General features: G+C 35.1%; 1 protein-coding gene across 2 annotated transcripts in view; it reads left to right on the top strand.

Moving 5' to 3' along the window:
- ELP4 (elongator acetyltransferase complex subunit 4) overlaps nucleotides 1-20,036 on the top strand; it is a 155,628-nt gene that overhangs the window by 61,339 nt on the left and 74,253 nt on the right. For both annotated transcript variants that reach the window (XM_064452816.1, XM_064452817.1), the window contains exons 8-9: nucleotides 5,202-5,310; nucleotides 8,013-8,119. In XM_064452816.1, the coding sequence (XP_064308886.1) occupies nucleotides 5,202-5,310; nucleotides 8,013-8,119 (216 nt within the window). The remainder of the gene's footprint in view (nucleotides 1-5,201; nucleotides 5,311-8,012; nucleotides 8,120-20,036) is intronic.

The following is a 20,036-nucleotide window of genomic DNA, read 5'->3' as shown; positions in this document are numbered from 1 at the left end:
ATTATTCAAAGATACTGTTGCAATTAGCTAATGTAATATAGTATACATATAAACAAATCAGCCAAAATCAACGCTTCTGATATTTCAGCCATATGAATGGATATTTATACTTAAGTTCTATTATAGTCAGTAAAGTTCTTCAAAGGTAAAAGAAGATGCCTTATCAGTCAGAATCCCTAAATATGGATTTCTCATCACTGAAGGCATTGTAGTTTGTAGAAAATCCTTGAAGTATATTTCTAGAATATCTTTCTTCCAGCAAAGACATCGCACTTGTATTCAGTTTTCTTGTAATATTGATACAGATTTCTACATACCAAAATTTGTTAATGTACTGTTGTTCATCTTATATTCCAGTGGTCTGAGTGTACATTCAAGTCAGAGCCAAAACTCAAAGTTCAGCTAGTAGATTTAGTGTGTGCAAGCACTGAGAACAGTGCTAATCAACTTGGAGTCAGAATAAGTATAGAATTTTATACTTTACTGTCTTTGTTAATTACTGATATAACAGTTTTTGGCAGAGTGGTTATTAATCTTTTATTTTGGGGATTTGTGAATAATGACAAAGGGCACAAACTGTATCTCTCTATAAAACTAAAACAAGTGCCTAAAATCTAACTTCTTTTTACCAAAAATAAATGTATGGGTAATTCTGTGATCTTCTGAGCAGTAATTTCTAACAAATGGTGATAAATATTTAAGTCATGTTTCTTAATATTAATAATTTATCTTTTCAATTTAAAATCCTTTGGAGATTAAGTAGTAATGATAAGTGGTAAATATTAGTATATTGTGCAGTCATTACCACATCATTGTGTGATAATCTCTCAGGAAATATCAAGAATTATTTCATCTATTGAATATCCAGCCAGTGTTTCATTATAGTACAATGTGGCTGCCTACGTTACAGTACTAAGCTTATTTCACCTTTACGACAGAATGTAACAGAAACCAAAAAAAAGGCACAACCAATTTTTGAGGTTTTTTTTTTTAATTAACGCCCCAAAATTTGCTTTAACTTCGTGTCATATTACATTACATGAAGTTGCCTGCTTGTTGTTTATTATTGAGATCTTCTTCCAAATGAAGTGTCAGGATCGCTGGGCTCACCTGTTGGTAACATCACAGACTTGGGGGGAGTATATGAATTCATCTTTAAATTCTGTGCTATCATACAGCATGTATGCAACTCACCATTTAAACTGGGCTTTGACCCAGTGCTAACAGTTGTTTGTAAGTAGGTTTTTAGGGAATGAAACCCATTTTAGGATTTAAGGTATTAACTCTTTAATTAAATGTTTTAAAATAAAATCAGTGATGGGATTAGAATACCAGTATGTAAAGGTACCGAAGTCAAATATGGTCTTTACTAAAATATAGGCCTACTGTCTCTTTGAAAAGAGACAGAGTCTTAAAATACCTTATTTCCAATTCAATATATAAATCAGTATTAAAACTACATTAATGTATTGATCAGAATACAAATTCAAATACAGGAAGCCCATGTGATTCAAGAGCTTAATGTATTTATACAAGTGCTAGTTAGATCTCATCATAGATCTTTAACATGAGTCTCTTATTTTCCTTCTAAATTTTGAGATTGTTTATATGTACTATGTAGAAAAGTTGAAGCCGTTCTAAGAAAATTTTCTAATCTTTGGCTTTTCTTAATGCAGCTCAAGGACTGGGAATTTAAATTTTTTTATCACATAGATTTTGTGAGGTTTTTAATTTCCTTAGAAACTGACAAAATAAAAATGGGAGGACATATCTCTGAGCATTAGAAAATTTTTGACAGGAAATCAGAGGAGAACTAGAAATTAGAGCAGAGTAGAAAAGACAGATTTTTTTCCTAATACAGAAGCCAGATGAACTAAAATTGATTTGATTAATAGTAGAAATGATAAAGTTGTGGTACATTAAGAACTCAATCCAGTGGAAACATGCAGTATTAATTTCAGTATGTAAGTTTGAGCATATGGGCTATACATATATTTGTGTTGGTAGAATACCATGTTTTATACTCACACACAGAAGATTATACATTTTGAACTGCTTTATTTGTAATTAAGTATTTTTAAACACACACAAATAATTACTCAAAGCTATGTAGATGCTGCAAATAAATTAGTAGGAAAAAGCAATCTTTTCCCATAATTGCCATTCCCAAAAGCTGGTTAAACACATATGCATAGTTCCCATTTACATATCCAATGAGCTACATGGATTTTGTTGAGACGTTGTTTTGGAAGTACACTTTGGTTGAGCCCAAATATTGCAAGTTAACGCTTAAAAGAAAATGTCTGTCTAAAGCAGTAAGCACAAAGTAAGATATAGAATGGATGCCCAGCGCAGCCTGCACAACAGGGTTGCTACCATGTTGTTAGAATAATTACATTTTGGCTGAACTAACTAATTTAGAAAAACCGCAGTACATCTAGCAAGACTGAAAACTTTCCAGGACTGGGTTGGGGTTTTTTATTTTTTAGTGTAATTTAAAACAATACCTCTTCTAGCTGCCAACAAACTCTTTCCCTGAATCTCCCCATTCCTGGCTTCCCTCCTAACCATGTCCTGGCTCACCTCCAGAGCTGCCAAGTTTATGCCAGAAGCAGGAGGTAGATTTGTATGGGGCTGGAGGAAGATCTGGAGCTCTGTTAAATTTTCAAGCCCAGATGGGGCAACATGATTTGTGTGTTTATGTCAGTATGCCATACATCACAACTATCTGTGTGCTGACGTCAGCTTTGATTGGGCATTATGTGCTGAACACTGCAAACTAGAAAATACATGATAGATACAGATCTATGGTAACAATGCCACATAAGCAAATGTCTATTTGGTGTGGCAATTCACTGTGCAAAATATTTCCCAAGATACACTGCATTAAGCCAGGAGAATATGTTGACACACTTTAAAAACAAAAACAAAATCAACATAGGCAAACAGACCACAGTTTAAGAAAACAAACCTGTTCAGAAGAAGAGCTGAAACCAGCATGTTGAAGTACATATCATCAGGCAAATATTGAATTGCTATCCCTCACTTTAGTCTTTCCAGAATTAAGACCAATTAGGAAAGATGCTGTTCTTATGATTTGCAAGACTCTTAATGACGAGGATACCTTGCTGGTGGTTGAGTATCTTTCTGTCCAGTTTTTGTAACCCATTGTTATCAAAAGCAGGGAGTAAAAACATTAATGGACAGCAAATGATAGAATATTTTTTCTATACAGGAGTTTAGGTTAGCTTCCAGAAATTGTCAGTGTTTATTTATTTATGTAACAATTTTTTATTTCTTGCTTACACAAGTAACATCCAGCAGCCTGCTAAAGAACCGGCACAATACAGTAATATCTGGTCTGTGGATTTACAGAGGTCACTGGCTACTTCAGATTTGTATTTACACCACCTTTATGTGATTGCTCCTGTAGAATAATGTGGCCAAAACTTTCCATTAAACTATCATATACTGTCTCTCTCTTCCTAGAAGAGGAAATAATTTACTAGTCAGCTTTAATATTTCAGGGGTTGATATAATAATGAAGTTTAGGGATTGATGTGTAGGCAGTGTTCTTTTACCTCAGATCACTTATGTCATTCCCCAGAAAGGAAATGCTGTAGTATAACACTATTTTATCGTTATCCATCGTTAGACTTTGTAGGTAAAATTGAAGTTCCCTGGTTCCATGGGGATAGATCATTTTGGCCTGTGCACAAGTAGAGGCTTTGAAAAGACACCAGTCCCCAGGATTTAATGCCATCTGGCCCATAAGGTGGGGAAGGGAGGGGGTGTAAAGGTACTGTGGGATTGGTGGATTTAGGCCTTGTAACCTGAGCAGATTGGGCTGGACAGGACAGGACAGGCCACAAGTTTCTTTATGTAGCAGTCAAAAAACAGAGTTCAGATTATTCTTTGACGGGAGTAGGAAATGTTCACCTTTCACGTCTGCTTCATAGGCTTCTCTGTGGCTGGGAGATATGCTGTTATTAAATGTGGGTTCATGAAAGCAATTGGTGTATTGATCACCATTTTAACAAACCTGCATGTCAGTACAATGCATAGACTTTTCTAACATATCTAGGGATATTTGTCTCTCTCTGCTCCTAATGACTTCATAAATTGTTATTATCAAATAGTTCGCCAGTGTTTAGATTGACCTTTCATAATAGGCGTCGGTCATATGTTTATGAAAGAAGCACGGAATGAACAACATGCTTTAATAAAAATGCAAAACTATAACTTGGAGCTACAGAGCTAACTCTTCATACTCGGAATGGGTGTTCTGAGGTGATTGGTCTTAATACCCTTGAAGGTATGATGCGTATAGCATCTACAGCCATCAAGGACAGGAGTATACCAGCTGCTCAGGCACCTTTAAGATAACTACTTCTTATCTTAAGGAAATATTTTGCTTTTTAGCAGTTTTGACTTTTTTTTGCTCATTAAATACTGACATCATCGAAGTATTTAAGAACGTTTTCTCCTGAGTTACCTCTGAAGATTTCTGTTGTGACCTTTCAATTTTGCTTTCTGCTACATAAAATTAGGTAAAGAAAACGAGGCAGAAAACAGCTTATTTAAGGCACATGACAGTACATTGTTGCACAAGACATAAGGCATCACTTATAAATCACAAATACACTGAGAAATAGTAATGCAACTTGAAGCTTTAGATTCATATGTTGTGTAGAGTAGAACTTTTAGAAAGAAAAATACTGGAGAAAATGTTTTGGTTTTTCATGTTTGACTGATGACCAAAATAAATAATTGTGTGGCTTGTGCTTGTTCAAAATATTAAAGGTGATATGCCTAAGTGTATTAAAAAACAACATTTTCAGAACACAGACAAAATCTGGGCATCTGACTCATCATAGAATTCAAGAAGAGGTGCTTAACTGCCACATAGCGTGTAAATATCTCTGATGCAAGCAAATGCTTATGTTATGAAGATTTAGGAAAATATTAATTTAGTGCTGAGTTAGCCCTTTTATGGTTTCTCCTTGTCAAGTGTAAATTTTCTTTAGCTAGAAATTTCAGGTCTTTTTTTTTAAAGAAAAAAGCCCTCTAATGTAATTTCTAAGTATTGATGACCTATTTTTTCCCCACAGTTTGTCATTGAGAAGACCAAGGCTTACTCTATGAACATTAATTACCTTTTTCATCACATAGGATGTGTATTTTGTTTCCATGTCTTACAGAATAAAGCAATTATGGAACGTGTAACAAACTTGTCAGATACGGTAGTTGGTCTTGAATCATTTATTGGCTCTGAGAGAGAAACCAATCCATTATACAAGGATTACCACGGTAAGTTCCATCTTTAGCAATGCAAAAAGTCTGCCCTGAGTGTTTCTAGGGCACTTAGCGGCTTACCCTCCAATTGGGTATCTGCTATAAAGTAGCATTTGATTTCATTTTAGAATATGCCTCTTAAATGTTTCTCCTTGCTAACTGGTCTTGAGTTAGGAAGATTTTCAGTAAAGTGCATTAAGGCTGCAAAGGAAACATGGCAACTCCTTGCATGTTGTCAAGCCGTATTATTGAGGCATGGCTCAATCAGATGTACATCTCAACAGGCAGGCTTTGGGGAATTCGCATGCAGAGGAGGCTTGGCAATCATCTGACCAGCGAGCTGAACTTGTCATGAAATCAATACTTTTGATCTGCCAAGTTTTAAATAGAGAACGCGGAAAATCATATATTATATTAAGGTGAATAAACTGCTAAATGATATGCTATATAAACTTTGTCTAAAAATAATGGTCTATTTTTCAGCTTTAAGTTACAGCACTTATGCATTTAAAGAAATTAATGTGGATCTGTGTGACATGTAAAATATGAAACTAATTTTGGTAGGGACATGTAGCCTTTCAAGTGATTTATCTTCAAAATGTGTAATGGTCGTTAATCTTGCATTTTGTTGCCCAAAGATTTTGTTAGCTGTTGAAGCAGAACTATTTAAATTTTAAAAGACTAGATTAGAAGTTACGCATAGCCAAAGCAGTGAATAACAGACAGTTTTAGCTAATCCGGAGCGATGCTCTGAGCGTGCGTAAATTACAGCTGTTATTATTGTGATACTACTGTACTTCCATGGAAACCTTTAGTTGAAAGTAAACTGCTTACCGAAAACCTGCGGTAAACATGTGAGAATGTGGCAGTGTTTTCCACAGCAGAATATATAGGAAAAGAAGCAAAGATGGTGCTGAGACACCACTGTGTGTATGCAGACTGTAATTAATAAATCAGAGAAAAATCTTTTTGACTATGAAAATAGTGCACATTTCATTATCTGAAAAAGGTGAATGAAAAAGAAACCCTGAACAAAAGCTGGAATAATTTGCCTAATTATTTTTCCAACTGTATAATCGTGATGTGGCATTTGTTTATGCTAACATAATTCTGTCAATTTGATACTCCTTTTCTCAGTACTGAAGAGATCCTTTACGACAATGTGTGTTTTAGCAGTTATTCACTGGTTTCCTGTAAAAATGTATGCTAAATCATGTTTGTACTTTCTTAATAAAAATTATATGCCAATATATATAGCTTTTGAGGTTTAGGCAACCTTAATTTAACATTCTAAAAACAGGTATTTTTAACAGTTTTAACTTTGTGGAATTTTTTTGCTTAAGAATATATTTTAAGATGATTAATTTACTGCAGATGACAGGAGATTTTGACATTACTCGTGAGAAGTTTGATTAAAGTATTGCATTATTTAATGAATCCTGCATTAATAATTTTATTAAGCTGCCTGCAAATTTAAATGGTTGAAAAGTCAATAAAATAACAAAAGAATTATATAGATGGTCCTTAATTTTTTAGAATACTGTGTATGAGCAACCCCATGTTATACCTGCTGTTTGTATAGATAATAATTATATTTTGAACTCAAAAGCCAAACAAATAACTTTTATATGTCGCTGGACTGGAGGCAGGGTTAGAAGGTTTAAAAATGTAAAAATATTTTTCTAATATTGAGAATTGTTTTAATTAGTACCAATAAAAATTATGCTTTTTAAAGTATTTTGATTTTAGGAAACTTTATTCCCTTATTCTTTCTTTAAAAAAAATAAATAAAACCCTGAAAAAATACTTGCCTTATTTTAAATTGGGGTTTTACTGTTTGGGGTTTTTCTCACATCTGCCATTTTCAATGAGATGTCTTTTCTAAATGTTCAGTATTTCCATTTAGACCCTGGCTTTATGAATAGCAAATATAGGCCAGTAATTGAGAAGCCCTGTAGAATTTTCCTTGTTTTCAGATGTAGAAATCACCCTTAGGTTGTTCAGAAACTATATTAGGCTGCACAAAAAACCATCCAGCGTCCTTGTCAGAAAAAATCAGCTTGAGCTGCAGCTGACAGCATGCAGAGCTTGCAGTGCACCTAGTACTGTTAAAAACATCTGAACAGCTATAGGAGCCTCCTGCATGAAGAAAACGTCTTTCTCCTAGGATGGCATAGGGGTTAAAATTTATCAAAAAGCGTGATCTAAATTGGTATTTTCCAGAAACTTTTCTAAAGTCATATTCAGAGTGCAAAACGAAGTACTACTCATTAGAGCTTCAGTGGTTATCAGTAACCCATAAGCCCTGTTTTGCTGGCTGCTTACTGGTGCATTTAATAAAATAAAGATCACTCAGTGGTGCCGTGGGCAGCATGCAAGGTGATAGCCATATTTGCTTACTGTAAATACAAGAGAAAATCACACACAAACCGGCTGTAGTTTTGACAAGTATTAAGATCCCTCTTTACATCTGTACTTCTGTACCAAAGTGCAATTAGTTTTCCTCGCACAAGGATTTCTGTTTATCTTATTCTGCTTGATTACTTGAGTATAATCGCACCGTTTGCTTCATTGCTCCTGGTAGTAAGCTCCAGTTTAAAAAGGGGAGGATGAGTGTGTGTAAATATACAGAATTCTTCTGTAAGACTCTAATTTATGCATCTGGATGACAGCATTTTCTTAATTTTTTCCCCTCCTTTACTCTTTTTTTCCACAAGGTTTGGTTCATGTACATCAGATTCCTCGGCTTAACAGCTTGATCTGTGATGTGTCAGACACGAAGGACCTTGCTTTTAGATTAAAAAGGAAGCTGTTCACCATTGAGGTAAGAGAAACAATTTTGTTTCACTATTTAGAACCCAAAAGGTGGAGCTAATCCCATCTCTTATGTTTCATTTTGTGAAATGCATAAAATATGCATCAGATGTTGTAAAAACTCATTTCATTCTGCTTTTGCTGTTCAGAACGGTTTTATGAAATACTGTAGTATGCCTTCTAATTAAAAATGTCTCATTTGCTACACTAAGTCGGTCCGTTATAAATAGTTTATTTTGGTTTAAAATGTACATAGAAAGTAGGCCACAACCTTCAATAACAAAGCGTGACATGTTTCTAAGGATGTCAGGAGCATATTTAATTAAATGTTAATGACTTGCTCTTACTTGTGTTAGTGGGTGGGAAAGTAGCTACATGTTATTACCCCAGTAGAGGGATTTTAATGTATAATGCTGCCTAAAATTGTGTGTGGTATGAGGGATAAGTGTCCTTATCAGTATTCAGAAACCATTTTCTTTGCATTACTGAAATCACCTTTCGCTCTTTTATGTCATTTTAAACACAGTATCATTTACACTAATGTCCTTAAGTAAATTTCCTACTAAATTTAAACTTTTTTCTGTGACCTTTATGCAGACAGTCCTGATAGAAGGCAGTAATACAAAAGATGTATTTCATTTTAATCTTGCTAAAGAGCAAATGAACATAGCACTATTAAGCAATTAGAGCTGATGTATTTATTAACCAAGTAATGCTTGGAGATGGAAGATGGCTTTCAGGGTGATGTGATAGTCGTCGGTACAGTCTGTGCAAATTTTTTTTTTTAACAAAGACATAAAACAGCCAAGCATCCCTGACAAACCATTTTGTTTAATCTCTTTTCAAATGAAAAGCTCTTAAGCAGGCCACTTGTCTTAACTGCTTGAAACCATAAAAAGAGAGAATTGCCACCAATAAATTAGCATATTTTTTACTCCATCACCAAATGATGGTCAATGTGGCTTGGCACTGCTTTGGTGTTTGGGACTTCACCCTTAAGTGACCACTTTGGCCCTTATTTGACCCTCTGCCCTTTTTAGCTGGCCACTTGATAAGGTAACTTAAGGGTTCTCTCTCTTCACTGCCCCCTCCCCTTCACAATTGCAAGTAGCCCTAACCTATAAATCATTGAAAGGGCCCTATCAAGTGACAAATTAAGGTGCCCTCCTCCTAATTAATGGTCATCAATGTCTTTAATTATCTAATCCTATTGAGAGTAGTTAATAGTTAATCAGGCAGCCAGTTCTTCATACAGGTCATCTCTGCATGAGTGCTAGAAGTTTCTCAACTAGAGGTATCCTCTTCAGAAGCCACTTAAAGGCAAATACGTGAAGGAGGGCTTTTTTCCTAAGGACATTCCTTTACAATGTTTCTCACTTTCTAGAGAATGCAGTTGGTGAAACCAGGCATTGTGAGGTATTAAACCATTTTAACAACTGCTTTTGAGCAGTACATGAGAAACAAAAACCTTAATAGACTGTGCGCTTTTAAAATACAAATGTTCTTACTGTTTTCAGAAGTGCAGAGAAGCGTGCACCCTCATTTCACAGCATAGTAAATTCTCATTTATTATAGCTGTATATTGGGAGATTTGGGGTTTTTTCCTCACTATAAGTCCTGACCCAGAATATAATTTTTTTCTGTCAGCCTTATTTGGGATTCTCATCTGTAATGTAATTTGGAAGGAAAAAAAAAAAAAACTTAGCAGGAGGCTCTGTAAAAAGAATTGAATTAGCCATGGGGCAGAAGCATTGGAAACAGGGGTGTAGTGGAACTTTTGAAACAACCTGTTGCCCTAGACATGTGTAGATGACCCACTTGTATTAATTCTCCCTTCATTGCTCAGCTGCAGCACCTTTTGAAAAACTTCAGGTTTTGTTAGAGATACGCTTTCTATAAGCTGAACTGACACAAACTAGCCCTTTTTGAACATGTTAGATCACTGTCCTACTGTGATCTTCCTGTAAACATTTCACTAATCTATAATGCATATGTTTTTCTTCCTCATACTATTAGGGGAGGCAAGGCTGACTAGAGCAATGAGGTCCATAAGAAAACGCGAGCAAGGCAAAATTGAATTAAGAAGGGATGTGAATACAGTCTTCTAAAATGGGTTTCTGAGGTTAGAATGTGATGAGTCAGCCGTCAGGTTTGGTTCTGGTGGTGAAAACATAAAGCAGCACAACAGTGTGCATTACAAGCAACCGTGTGCTTTTTACGAAGTACAACAAAGTTTATGACTTCTTTAGTACATAGCTTAAATGTGAAATGAAAATATATTTTGAGTACGTTACAGTTTTTTGAAAGCTTCTGCTTAGTGCTGTACGCTGTTGAGGGTAAAAGTACTGACTTCTACTTGAAATGCAACTTTAAAAGGAAATTAGCTAAGAAAAGTTAGACATACGCAACCTATGATTTATGGGTTTTCATTACTAGACTATTCTTTCTTACAGTTTAAAATAAGGGCATGGGACATGGGTTTTCTCATCTCCGGATTGCTCACCAGTGAAATAACTCTTTATGGTTTAGCCCTCATCAGTAAAAAAACCTTAAATGTCACATCCGTTTTATCGGATTGCAGTTTTGTGGGAGGGACTCCACCTCTTTATAGTCTGCAGAGTCATTTAACTGTTTCAGTTTTTCCTGTATCTTCTTCATCAAAATAAGATTGACTGAAATGTGTTCTAACGGGATTTTTTTTTTAAATTCAGGTTGAAAATGTTTTTTAGTGAATATTTATGAGTGTTCATTTTCCATTTGTGAATTATGAGGTAAACCCTTTCCAGGAAAACTTACGTGTTTATGCTAAAAGGTGCAGTAGCTACATCAAGCTTTCCCAAATCTTCACATGTTAGTTACTAGTAATGTATTATTATATGCAATATTATCAGAGATCTATCTTATGTGCATACCACTTTAAAGGACACAATTTTGAAGTTAGCCTGTCTAATCCTATTTCTTCCCTCTTTGGAATCTTAATTAGAAGGAGATAAAAACCATCATTTGACTAAATTATTGTCTTGAATCTGTAGCAAAAGGTATAATCCGCAATTGGGCCAATTAGTGTACCCCATAGTTAGCTATGCTGAGGCAGGAAACTTGATTAGATCTGACACCAGCCTAGTTCCCACTGTTGTTTTGCCAGGTATGATGGTCAGACTTCAAAGGGCTTGAGGCATCAGCAGGGCAAGGTTTGGAGGCCAGCTTAGGTCCGGTCGTTAATCTCTCTGCTAAAACCACAGCAGCCCTCGCACAAAACAAGCTTACACGACACAATCATGCGGTATTAAAGTTTGGGTTGAGTCATGCCAATTTGCCTTTGATTTTCTGATGATTGACTAAAAGATGGCTACATGACTAGACACATACTGAAAGTTTACTGATTAGGTAAGTTCCCCAAATATTTGAAATATTTTTTGATTTCTCAGTTAAATGATATGACAACACCTTCATCTTAATGAAACTTTTCAGCGGAGTTATTCTTGAAGTACTTTTTGCTTTGTTTGTAGCTCTGAATATAACTTTTATCAACATTTGATAAATTTTGTAGGAAATTTGTGTTCATAGTTTTATTTGATAGAACTTTATCTTTGCTGTCCCAAAGCCTCCTGTATCAAAACTAAAGGAATCTGTGCCTAAATTTGATTTTTTCACTCCTCAAAATTTCTAAGGAAACTTTGTTTGTCTTTGTTATTTAAGTACATTTATAATTACTTGCAAAAAGGGAATTTCTTCTTAATTATTTTCCACCTCTCCATTGAGGAAAGCGCTGTTCCACAGCTGCGATTACATAAGTGTTCCTTTCTTTTGCAGTCTGATTTGTTGAAATATTGCGGTAACAGTGACATGTTTCCATTCTGAGAAAAGCCTAAGGCTGCTTTAGTATTATTCCAAATGATTGAAATTGCCATCTTGCTGACTTTCCCTTGGGCAGCTTAAGGCCTGTTTACTTTTGTATTTGTTTCACATGTTCCCTCTGAGTTTGGCTGGCAGGACATCATTACCTGGTTTGACAAGACAGTTGGAGAAGATTCATATTTGATTAACTCCCTTTGTTACTGTCTGGTCAACATAAACCTCTGAAATTATGGATTTAAAGTTAAAACTTTTGATAAATTTAGATAAATTTTTGCATGTAGGAAAGTTTGTGAGGGATTTTTCAAATTCCCTAGTTTTGCATTACTGCTGATTTTTTAAGTCTTCAGGTAACAGTCCAGAGAATAAGCTTTTTCCTACAAGTTCTATAATACAGTTTGTCTAATAGATAGTTGTTGGGAATTTTTTTTTGTTTTGATCAATACACAGTTAACAGCCAGCTAATATGATTTTCTTTTTAATGGCTGTATAACACCTGTGCAAAACAGAATAAAAAACTTTAAAAGACAGCTCAGTTTGAAGCCAAGTGGTGTATCCTATATAAAGAATTGCCACACAGCAAAAGTAAGTTAGATTCCAGAGCTTAATGTATGAGTCCAGGAGGTTCTTTCTGGAGAGGTGTTTCCTAACAGAAGGAGAAGAAGGTCACAATCAGAGGAGTCCTGGGGCAGGCAAGTTGCTGGTTTCTCAGTGGCAGGCAGATACAATGTGGTACTATGGAGCACTCTGCAGTGCATTTTTCCTAGTGGTAATGCCAGAGTAAAAGGTTATGTCTTTGAAAGGAAACATAATCATAAAAACCAGGAATTGAGTCTATATAGAATTAAAAATAAATGTATGTCTCCAAATGCATTAAAATAATGTCCTTTCTTCATCTATCAATAAAGGACTGTAGGAAAATTAATGATTGCAAAACAAGCAAGATTTAATTGTCACTCCAGCTATTCATGTGTATGTTATGTGTCCAGCATTGGTATTTGGAAGAAGACTTAAAACTTTTTTTCTTTTAAGATGGTGAATTTGGCAATTTAAACCAGGAAATATGTCTTAGATAGCTTCCATCTAAAATCTCTGTATTTCTACGTTCTCTTTTTTATTATTCTGTCCCTTTTCATTGCTTATTTTATACAGATTACACTGTGGTAAATTTCTTATTTGCAAAGGAGAAGTGCAATTAGCCACTGCTGTAGATTATTTATTAAAAGAGGTGGGTTAGATCAAGTCAGAACTGATATCTGCAGTGCTTCAGTGTGGTATTAGCATAGCACAAATTTAGTCCTGAGTGACTCAAGAGATGATGTCAATGAGTGCCAGAACTGTGCTTTCGGAAACGTATTTTGATTTTTCATTAAATGCATCGAGAACAGGTATGGACATAATGGTTTAGGGTTATTTGTAAGCTTTTCCTTCTGGAGGAACAAATCAACCCTGTCACCAGTACATATGGGATCAGCATATATTTAAAATACACACATGTGCCGTACCAACCTCTGTATGAGTGAGAATTAGAAAGTGCCCACTGTACCTCTAATAGCATCGCTTCTTATAGGCTTCTTCCAAGAAAATTTGAAGCAGCCTTGATTAATGACTCACCCTAATCCTGCTTATATTTCACTGATGTTGAAATGATGTAAAGTGGAGTAATTTTGTAACTAAGCAAACACATTTGAATTAAGGAACTGTTTTAGGAAATATTTTAACAAAAAGAATCTGTGAGCTTGAGAGCTGACAAAAGGCAAAACATTGGTTTATTAGACATTTAAGTAAGGTGATAGTTCTATAGCAGTCGGTCAGTAAAATACGGAAAGAACTTGTTTGTTGAGATAAAGTTCACACAATGTAACACTAAAGCAAATATGAACTACATGGTACATGTTGTAATACTGGGAACTCAGTCAATATACCCTCGTATATAGATAAAAGCAACTCTTTAATTTAGGATCGTGCACTGGTGACATTACAAGACTTGACCCCATGCTAGAGCCTTACAACTTCAGAGTGGAACCAGCTTTTACCAAGCCAGAGGGTAACACAGTTGTGACTGCCTGGCTGCCCAGTGCCTGCAGCATGGATGAAACTTTACAGGTAGTCCTGGTTAAAAGATGACACAGAACTTCTCTGAAGTGTTACAGAAAGTGTATTTCTTTAATTTTCTGATGTAATGAAATCTTTGGGGCCTCTCATCCCCATGTATTTGAGAACAGTTATCCCTGGGGCTTACATGGAAAACTTCTCTTTCTCCTTAGCCTTCCTTGAGCAGATAGCATCATACCTGGCAAACTGTAGTACCGTATGCTCCACTTCAGCTCAGAGACTCAAATGCAGGGAACTCTGCATATAAAATTAAACTTTCTAACTGAGAGAAGTAAAACATTGTAATAAAATTCAGCTGAAATTTATGCCAGTCAAACCACCATTGCATTGATTTTCCTGTCCATTTTCCCTGTGATGTTAGTAAAGACATTACCACTGGCTTATTTAAACATAGATCAAATGATAGTAATTATTACACCATAGCATTTTTCTTAATCTAAAATTAATAATACTGCAAAAAGATTCTCCTGCAAAACTGATTCTGTTATAATTCCAAGCTCCATTCTGCATTATTTCATCTAGTAGCCAGTTCAGGTTCTCTTTACCTGGTATGGTGTACTTCACTGAATTGTTTTGTCAGATGCTGTCAAGCCAACCTACCATTGTTAAAGAAAATCAAACTAAATCATTTTGGCATGAGCCTTCCAGGAATAAGGCACAGAATATGAAGGGTTTGATGAAATCAAGGATTTGATTTCAATATTGTAAAAGACTGCCTGTCAAAAATGCATTACATTCTTTCAAACAATTTTGAATAAATAAACGTGTTTAAAATTGTGACAGTACAATTTAGACAAAGTTTGGGAGATATTTTTAAATTACAATAACTTGAGGTAAAACAATACTCGGAATGCTCCAATTTAAAGGGAAGAAAGCCTCTGAATGCTAATGGTATGTAGAACTGAAATCAAGTAGTAAGTTTTATGCAGTATATGGAATTTCACAACACTTGTATCTTGTGAACATGTGGTGTGGAAAAATTTAATTTGAAATATCCCCTTTTTATTGTGTAATACTGAATAATGTAAATTATTTTGATGTTCTGAAGATGAATACAGGATACCATTAACTTCTAGATTGCATATGAAGATTTATAGTGTCCTGAAATTTATTTCATAATTAATTTTGTCTTATGGGTTGTTTGACATTATACAAGTATAACATGAGGGCTGCACTCAATTTCTCAAAACTTTAACACCTATAATACAGTGCATCTGCAGTTCCTCATCAGTAAACAGAACTCATATATATTTTTATTTAAACAAATAATTATGTTGTTTAGAAATATTTATACCATAATTGTGTTGTCGCAATGGAAGAAGATGCAACAAAGCCATTAATGCAATTAAAGGTCACTTGTACATATTGTAATGGACTGCTCATTCACAGGATCTGTGTTAAGGGTTAGTGCTGCAGCATGAAATGGATTGGCCTTGTTCAGCCTGTAAATAAATGGGTCAACTTATCTTGTATTTGCCAGACAAATAAAGTAGTTGACATATTCCCCCTTTCTTAGTATTAGAAGACAGGTAGGCTAAAGAGATCTTTCATTAAAATGTTGGTCAGTAAAGATTAAAAAACTCTTTATCTACGAGGATTATATTTTTCACTGAAGCAGTAGTGCTTTTTAGACAAAGGTCTGTGGGTCTAAGTTAGAAAGGTGTTGATGGTGAGTTATTAAGAAGCAAAAAGAGTTAAGCACCATACTCATAGCAGTTCTAAGCAGGAGCTGAGTGCCACCTCCATTAAATGCTCTTTAAAATACCACCAGATTTTAATAAAATACGATATTTCATAATTGTATAATGTTCTCACTTTCAAATAATAGTGAATTCAGTCATGCTGGTACACAGTAAAACAGATCTCTGAATTTTATATATATCTGTAAATGCAGGAAAAGAAAAATGAAAGCTTGTAGGAAGTCACATTTCCTCAACCACAGGCCTGTATCCTACATGCACCTTACTGAAATACATTGGAGTTCAGGGCTGTTACTGAAAAGTTGGGAATAGGATGACTTTGCATCTCCACAGGGAAGGTGGGCATCCGTTTGGATCTTCTTCTCTCAGTCCTGTTTGTTATACTTTTGATTATCGATCTTTGGGTAGTAAGTGATTCGGAGTACTCTGTAAACTAAGAAACTGTAAGCTTCCAAAAACTTGTAAAGGGTTACAATGTCATTTGGTAGGAAAACAGAGCGATGTTGCCAAATGTTTGCTATGATGAGTGACATGCTTAATCAAACAAATTCCAAAATGTTTTATTGTAATTTTGCAAATTCAAAATTAAGGGTTAACATTTCCAGACTTACGGAAATATTAGTGATTTTGGATGAACATAAATGTGTCAGGAAACCACAAAGATATGGTTTCTTTAAATTTTTCACCTCTGCAAAAACTGTTCGGTACCATTTTGCTGATCTATTTCTTTTACTGATTCACAAAGAATATGCCCTTTACTTAACTCTTAACATACAGGAACATTTTTTAATTTTATTTTTATTGAGGGAAAGAGACAGGAGATAAAAATATACATAGACTGCAAAGTACTGTAGGTGAAGAAAAAGCTGTTCTATAACTGCCGTGCAAATACTACTTTCTTCTTTGCCCAAATTATGGGGTATTATTTGTGACTGAATTCCCGAGTACATTTTTTTTTATATATCCCTGGACAAGAGGAGTGTGCAAAAAGTAGATTGTCATATGCAAAATGGCTCACTACAGTGCCTAAGGCATAAATAAACTTAGATTTTGGCCATGCCATCTTTATTGCTCTCTTTCTCATAGTTGTTTTAGTTTCATGTTTTTTGTTTTGTTATTTTTTTTAATTTGCTTTTTCTTGGTTGTATTACATACAGTTTTCAGAGGATTCTGTTGTCATGCATAATACAATTTAAAATATCTCATTGCATGTTAAAACCCAACAGTTTTTGAAATACCAAGTAAGACTGTCTCCAAGAAGAAAAATATTATTTACTGCATTTAAAGGGCTATTTCTGGCCATCTTAACATTAACATAATATTAACTCCCTTCAGAATAATAGCTTGAATTTGAATGGCATTACCAAGTAACAGTTCAGCTCCCTCTTTTCTCATTCCTTCCTTCCGAAGAAAGTGAGCAGTAATTGCATAGTGTACAATGACCAAAGCTTTGTATAGATGTCCATAAATGTATAAATAAATAAAGTGAATTTGGGTGCCATCTTATACCAGACATAGACTGCTTGACTCTCAGAAAACAGCTGGTAGTGCTCGCTGAAAATAATTCACTTCAAATGCCTCATTTCATGTATTTAAGGTTTGAGAGACCTATGGTTTTTAGCTTATGAAAATACTCTCTATGGGCTCTTCAACTTCTATCCTGCTTCTAGTCTGTTATAGCAAAAATTACTGAACAATTTTCACTCTGACGATCATAAAATTCATACGTTTACAAAACAGTTACCACAGGGACTTACTTTTTTCCATATTAAACCACTAATCTTTGGGCAATATGTCTGAGTCATGTTTAAAAGTAAAAGCAGAGAACAAGAATCAAGAACAGTTTATCACTTTTAAGTGGGAGGATGTGAATATTGCTGTGCAAGAGAAATCAGTTTCACCTTGCATCCAAAACAGTACTTGCTATTCTTAAAATAACCTGATTACTTAATATTTAAAGTTTTAAGATTTTTCGTAATCTTTGCTAAGGAGCTGTACATTCACTTGTTCTGAAAAAGATAGGCTTTGTGTGACTTGCATATGAACGTTTGAGGTGGACGACTTGGCTGTGGCAGCTGAGTCTTGATGGGACTTCTGAAGTCTCCGTGATATACCCAGAATATCTACTGGGGGTTTGAATAGAACCTTAACGGTGTATTTGTAAACAAAACGTTTCACATGTTTGGATAATAGCTATACAGGGACCTGCCTTGGGTCATTGGGTTGGCTCCAGGCTCTCCAGCTAGAGAAGTTAAGAACTGTGCAGTCGGCAGAGGCTTGGGGTCTGTGAGTGGCAGAGAAACTTTAACAACGGTGATTGCTTTCCACTGCTCTCAGTCAACAATTACAGTGTTCCAGTATAGTTTTTCAACATGCACCCTTACTTGCTTTTATTTGTGAGCCAGCACAGTTAGAACAAGAGGAAAAGTTTTGCTTGTGTACTGAGTGTCACTGGTATTTCTTGCTTTTACGGGCTTCTATGTGCAGCCTGAAGTTTGTATCGTTACCTGCACGTTGGTGGAAAGTATAGGGATATAAAAAAAGGATATGACGATGTAATACAGTATTCACCACTTCTTATTTTAAATCATGTATCATGTAAGAGTGGAAAAGATTAAACTGGGAAAGACCTTGTTCTGTTATTTTTGGTTGCCTAAAGACATAGGTGTCCTGAATTCACAGTGCACACTTGCAGATTGAGACTGGGAATCAAGTAGGGTGTGGTGAAGCTACACTCTCGGGACTGACCAAGGAGAGTCTGCTCGTAGCTATCCTGATATACAGTATGTGAGATGTATAGAATAAGCACATCCCTCAGCCACTTGAGCTGCCATATGTTACTAACTGAGCCACGTTTTATTTTCAGCACTTTATTATCTGGTGTTTGTTATCCATTGGTTGCATCTCTTGTCTCATTGATTTGTTAGGGTTTTAGTAATGTGTTGCTTAATCAATAAACACTGTAGTCTCTTGAGTCAGTTATGTCTCAGGTCTGCAATCTAAAGTCCCTGAGACAACATAATATATTCTTAATCAGTACTTCTCACCTTTTAGTATAAGGGTTTGTAATTCTGAGCGGATTACAGGTTTCCTCTGCTGCCTCAAATGCCCTTTCACAACCCTTTTGCTACCAGAGTAGTGTGACAGGGGTTATATGAGCTTTTGGTGCTGTAATATAGGGAAAAATGGTTCTACTTCTAGGATGAGTGTTTATTAAGAGATGCAAACCAGTACTTAATTTGTAATCCTTGTTGCTTTTAAAATAAGGAATTATTAAGAAGGAAATCTAATATTTGTATTTAGATCTGATCCTCAACAGTAGCATAGCCATGGGCTGTTTGTGCTTGGTCTACATCATCTAGACTAAAAATAGCCTTGCTGTCATTTTATTGGCAGAGTTTTAGCTACTCCTTTAATTCTGTTTAAAAATGGATGGAGAGAAAGACAGCATAAATATTGAACGTGTGCAGATATTTCAGTAAGTAACTAACAGGAGATTCCTGGTGCTTTGAAGAGCTGTAGTTAAATGGAATTCACATTTTGTTTCCATAAAGAGGCGTTTTGTAAATTATTATCATCTTTATTAGGTTAAGTTTTATTTTTGTATTCCTAGCATTAAAATAGCTGTTTTAAAATATCTAGACAGTAACATATATTTGCTTTATTTTTATTAGTGTCCTGCTTAGGTTTCATTCTTTTTAGGTTTCCTTTACATTTTGATAAAAAAAAAACAATAATGAGGTATTTAATTTCTCATCAGTTAAATAAAAAGCCACATTATTTATAATTTTTCTTTTAACAAAGGGATTCTTTGCAGAGTAAGAAGAAAAATCACTACTGCCTGCTAAAATCTTGAGCATTAGTCTGAAAAATTGTGTTTTGTTATGTTTTGGTTTTTTGAAAACCTGGGGAAACAGTGAAGGAAGAACTGGCTTGGTTTTGTTCTGTCTCCCATATGAAAACATGGGCTAGTTGACAAACTTTCAGGACCACAGTTACAGTATGGAAAAGACACAGTTTTGAGGTAGACTTGCATCTGTGTTGGCTTTTTCCTCATCTGGGAAGGGCATTCTGTCTTTCAAAAAGCCATGAGAATTAGATTTCAGGTTACTGAAGCACCCCTAAACCTACCAAGGAAGATTTTTGCTGTGTTTGCAGAGTTAGGCCCATAGGTAGAACAGTTACACTAAAAGGATTTTTTTCCGTGAATTGCTTATATCCTTATATAAGAAGCACATTTTCCGTGTGTAGTCTGAA

This window comes from Phalacrocorax carbo, chromosome 5 (assembly GCF_963921805.1).
Source record: "Phalacrocorax carbo chromosome 5, bPhaCar2.1, whole genome shotgun sequence".
NCBI classification, from domain to species: domain Eukaryota; kingdom Metazoa; phylum Chordata; class Aves; order Suliformes; family Phalacrocoracidae; genus Phalacrocorax; species Phalacrocorax carbo.
This window is presented reverse-complemented; position numbering and strand designations above follow the sequence as displayed.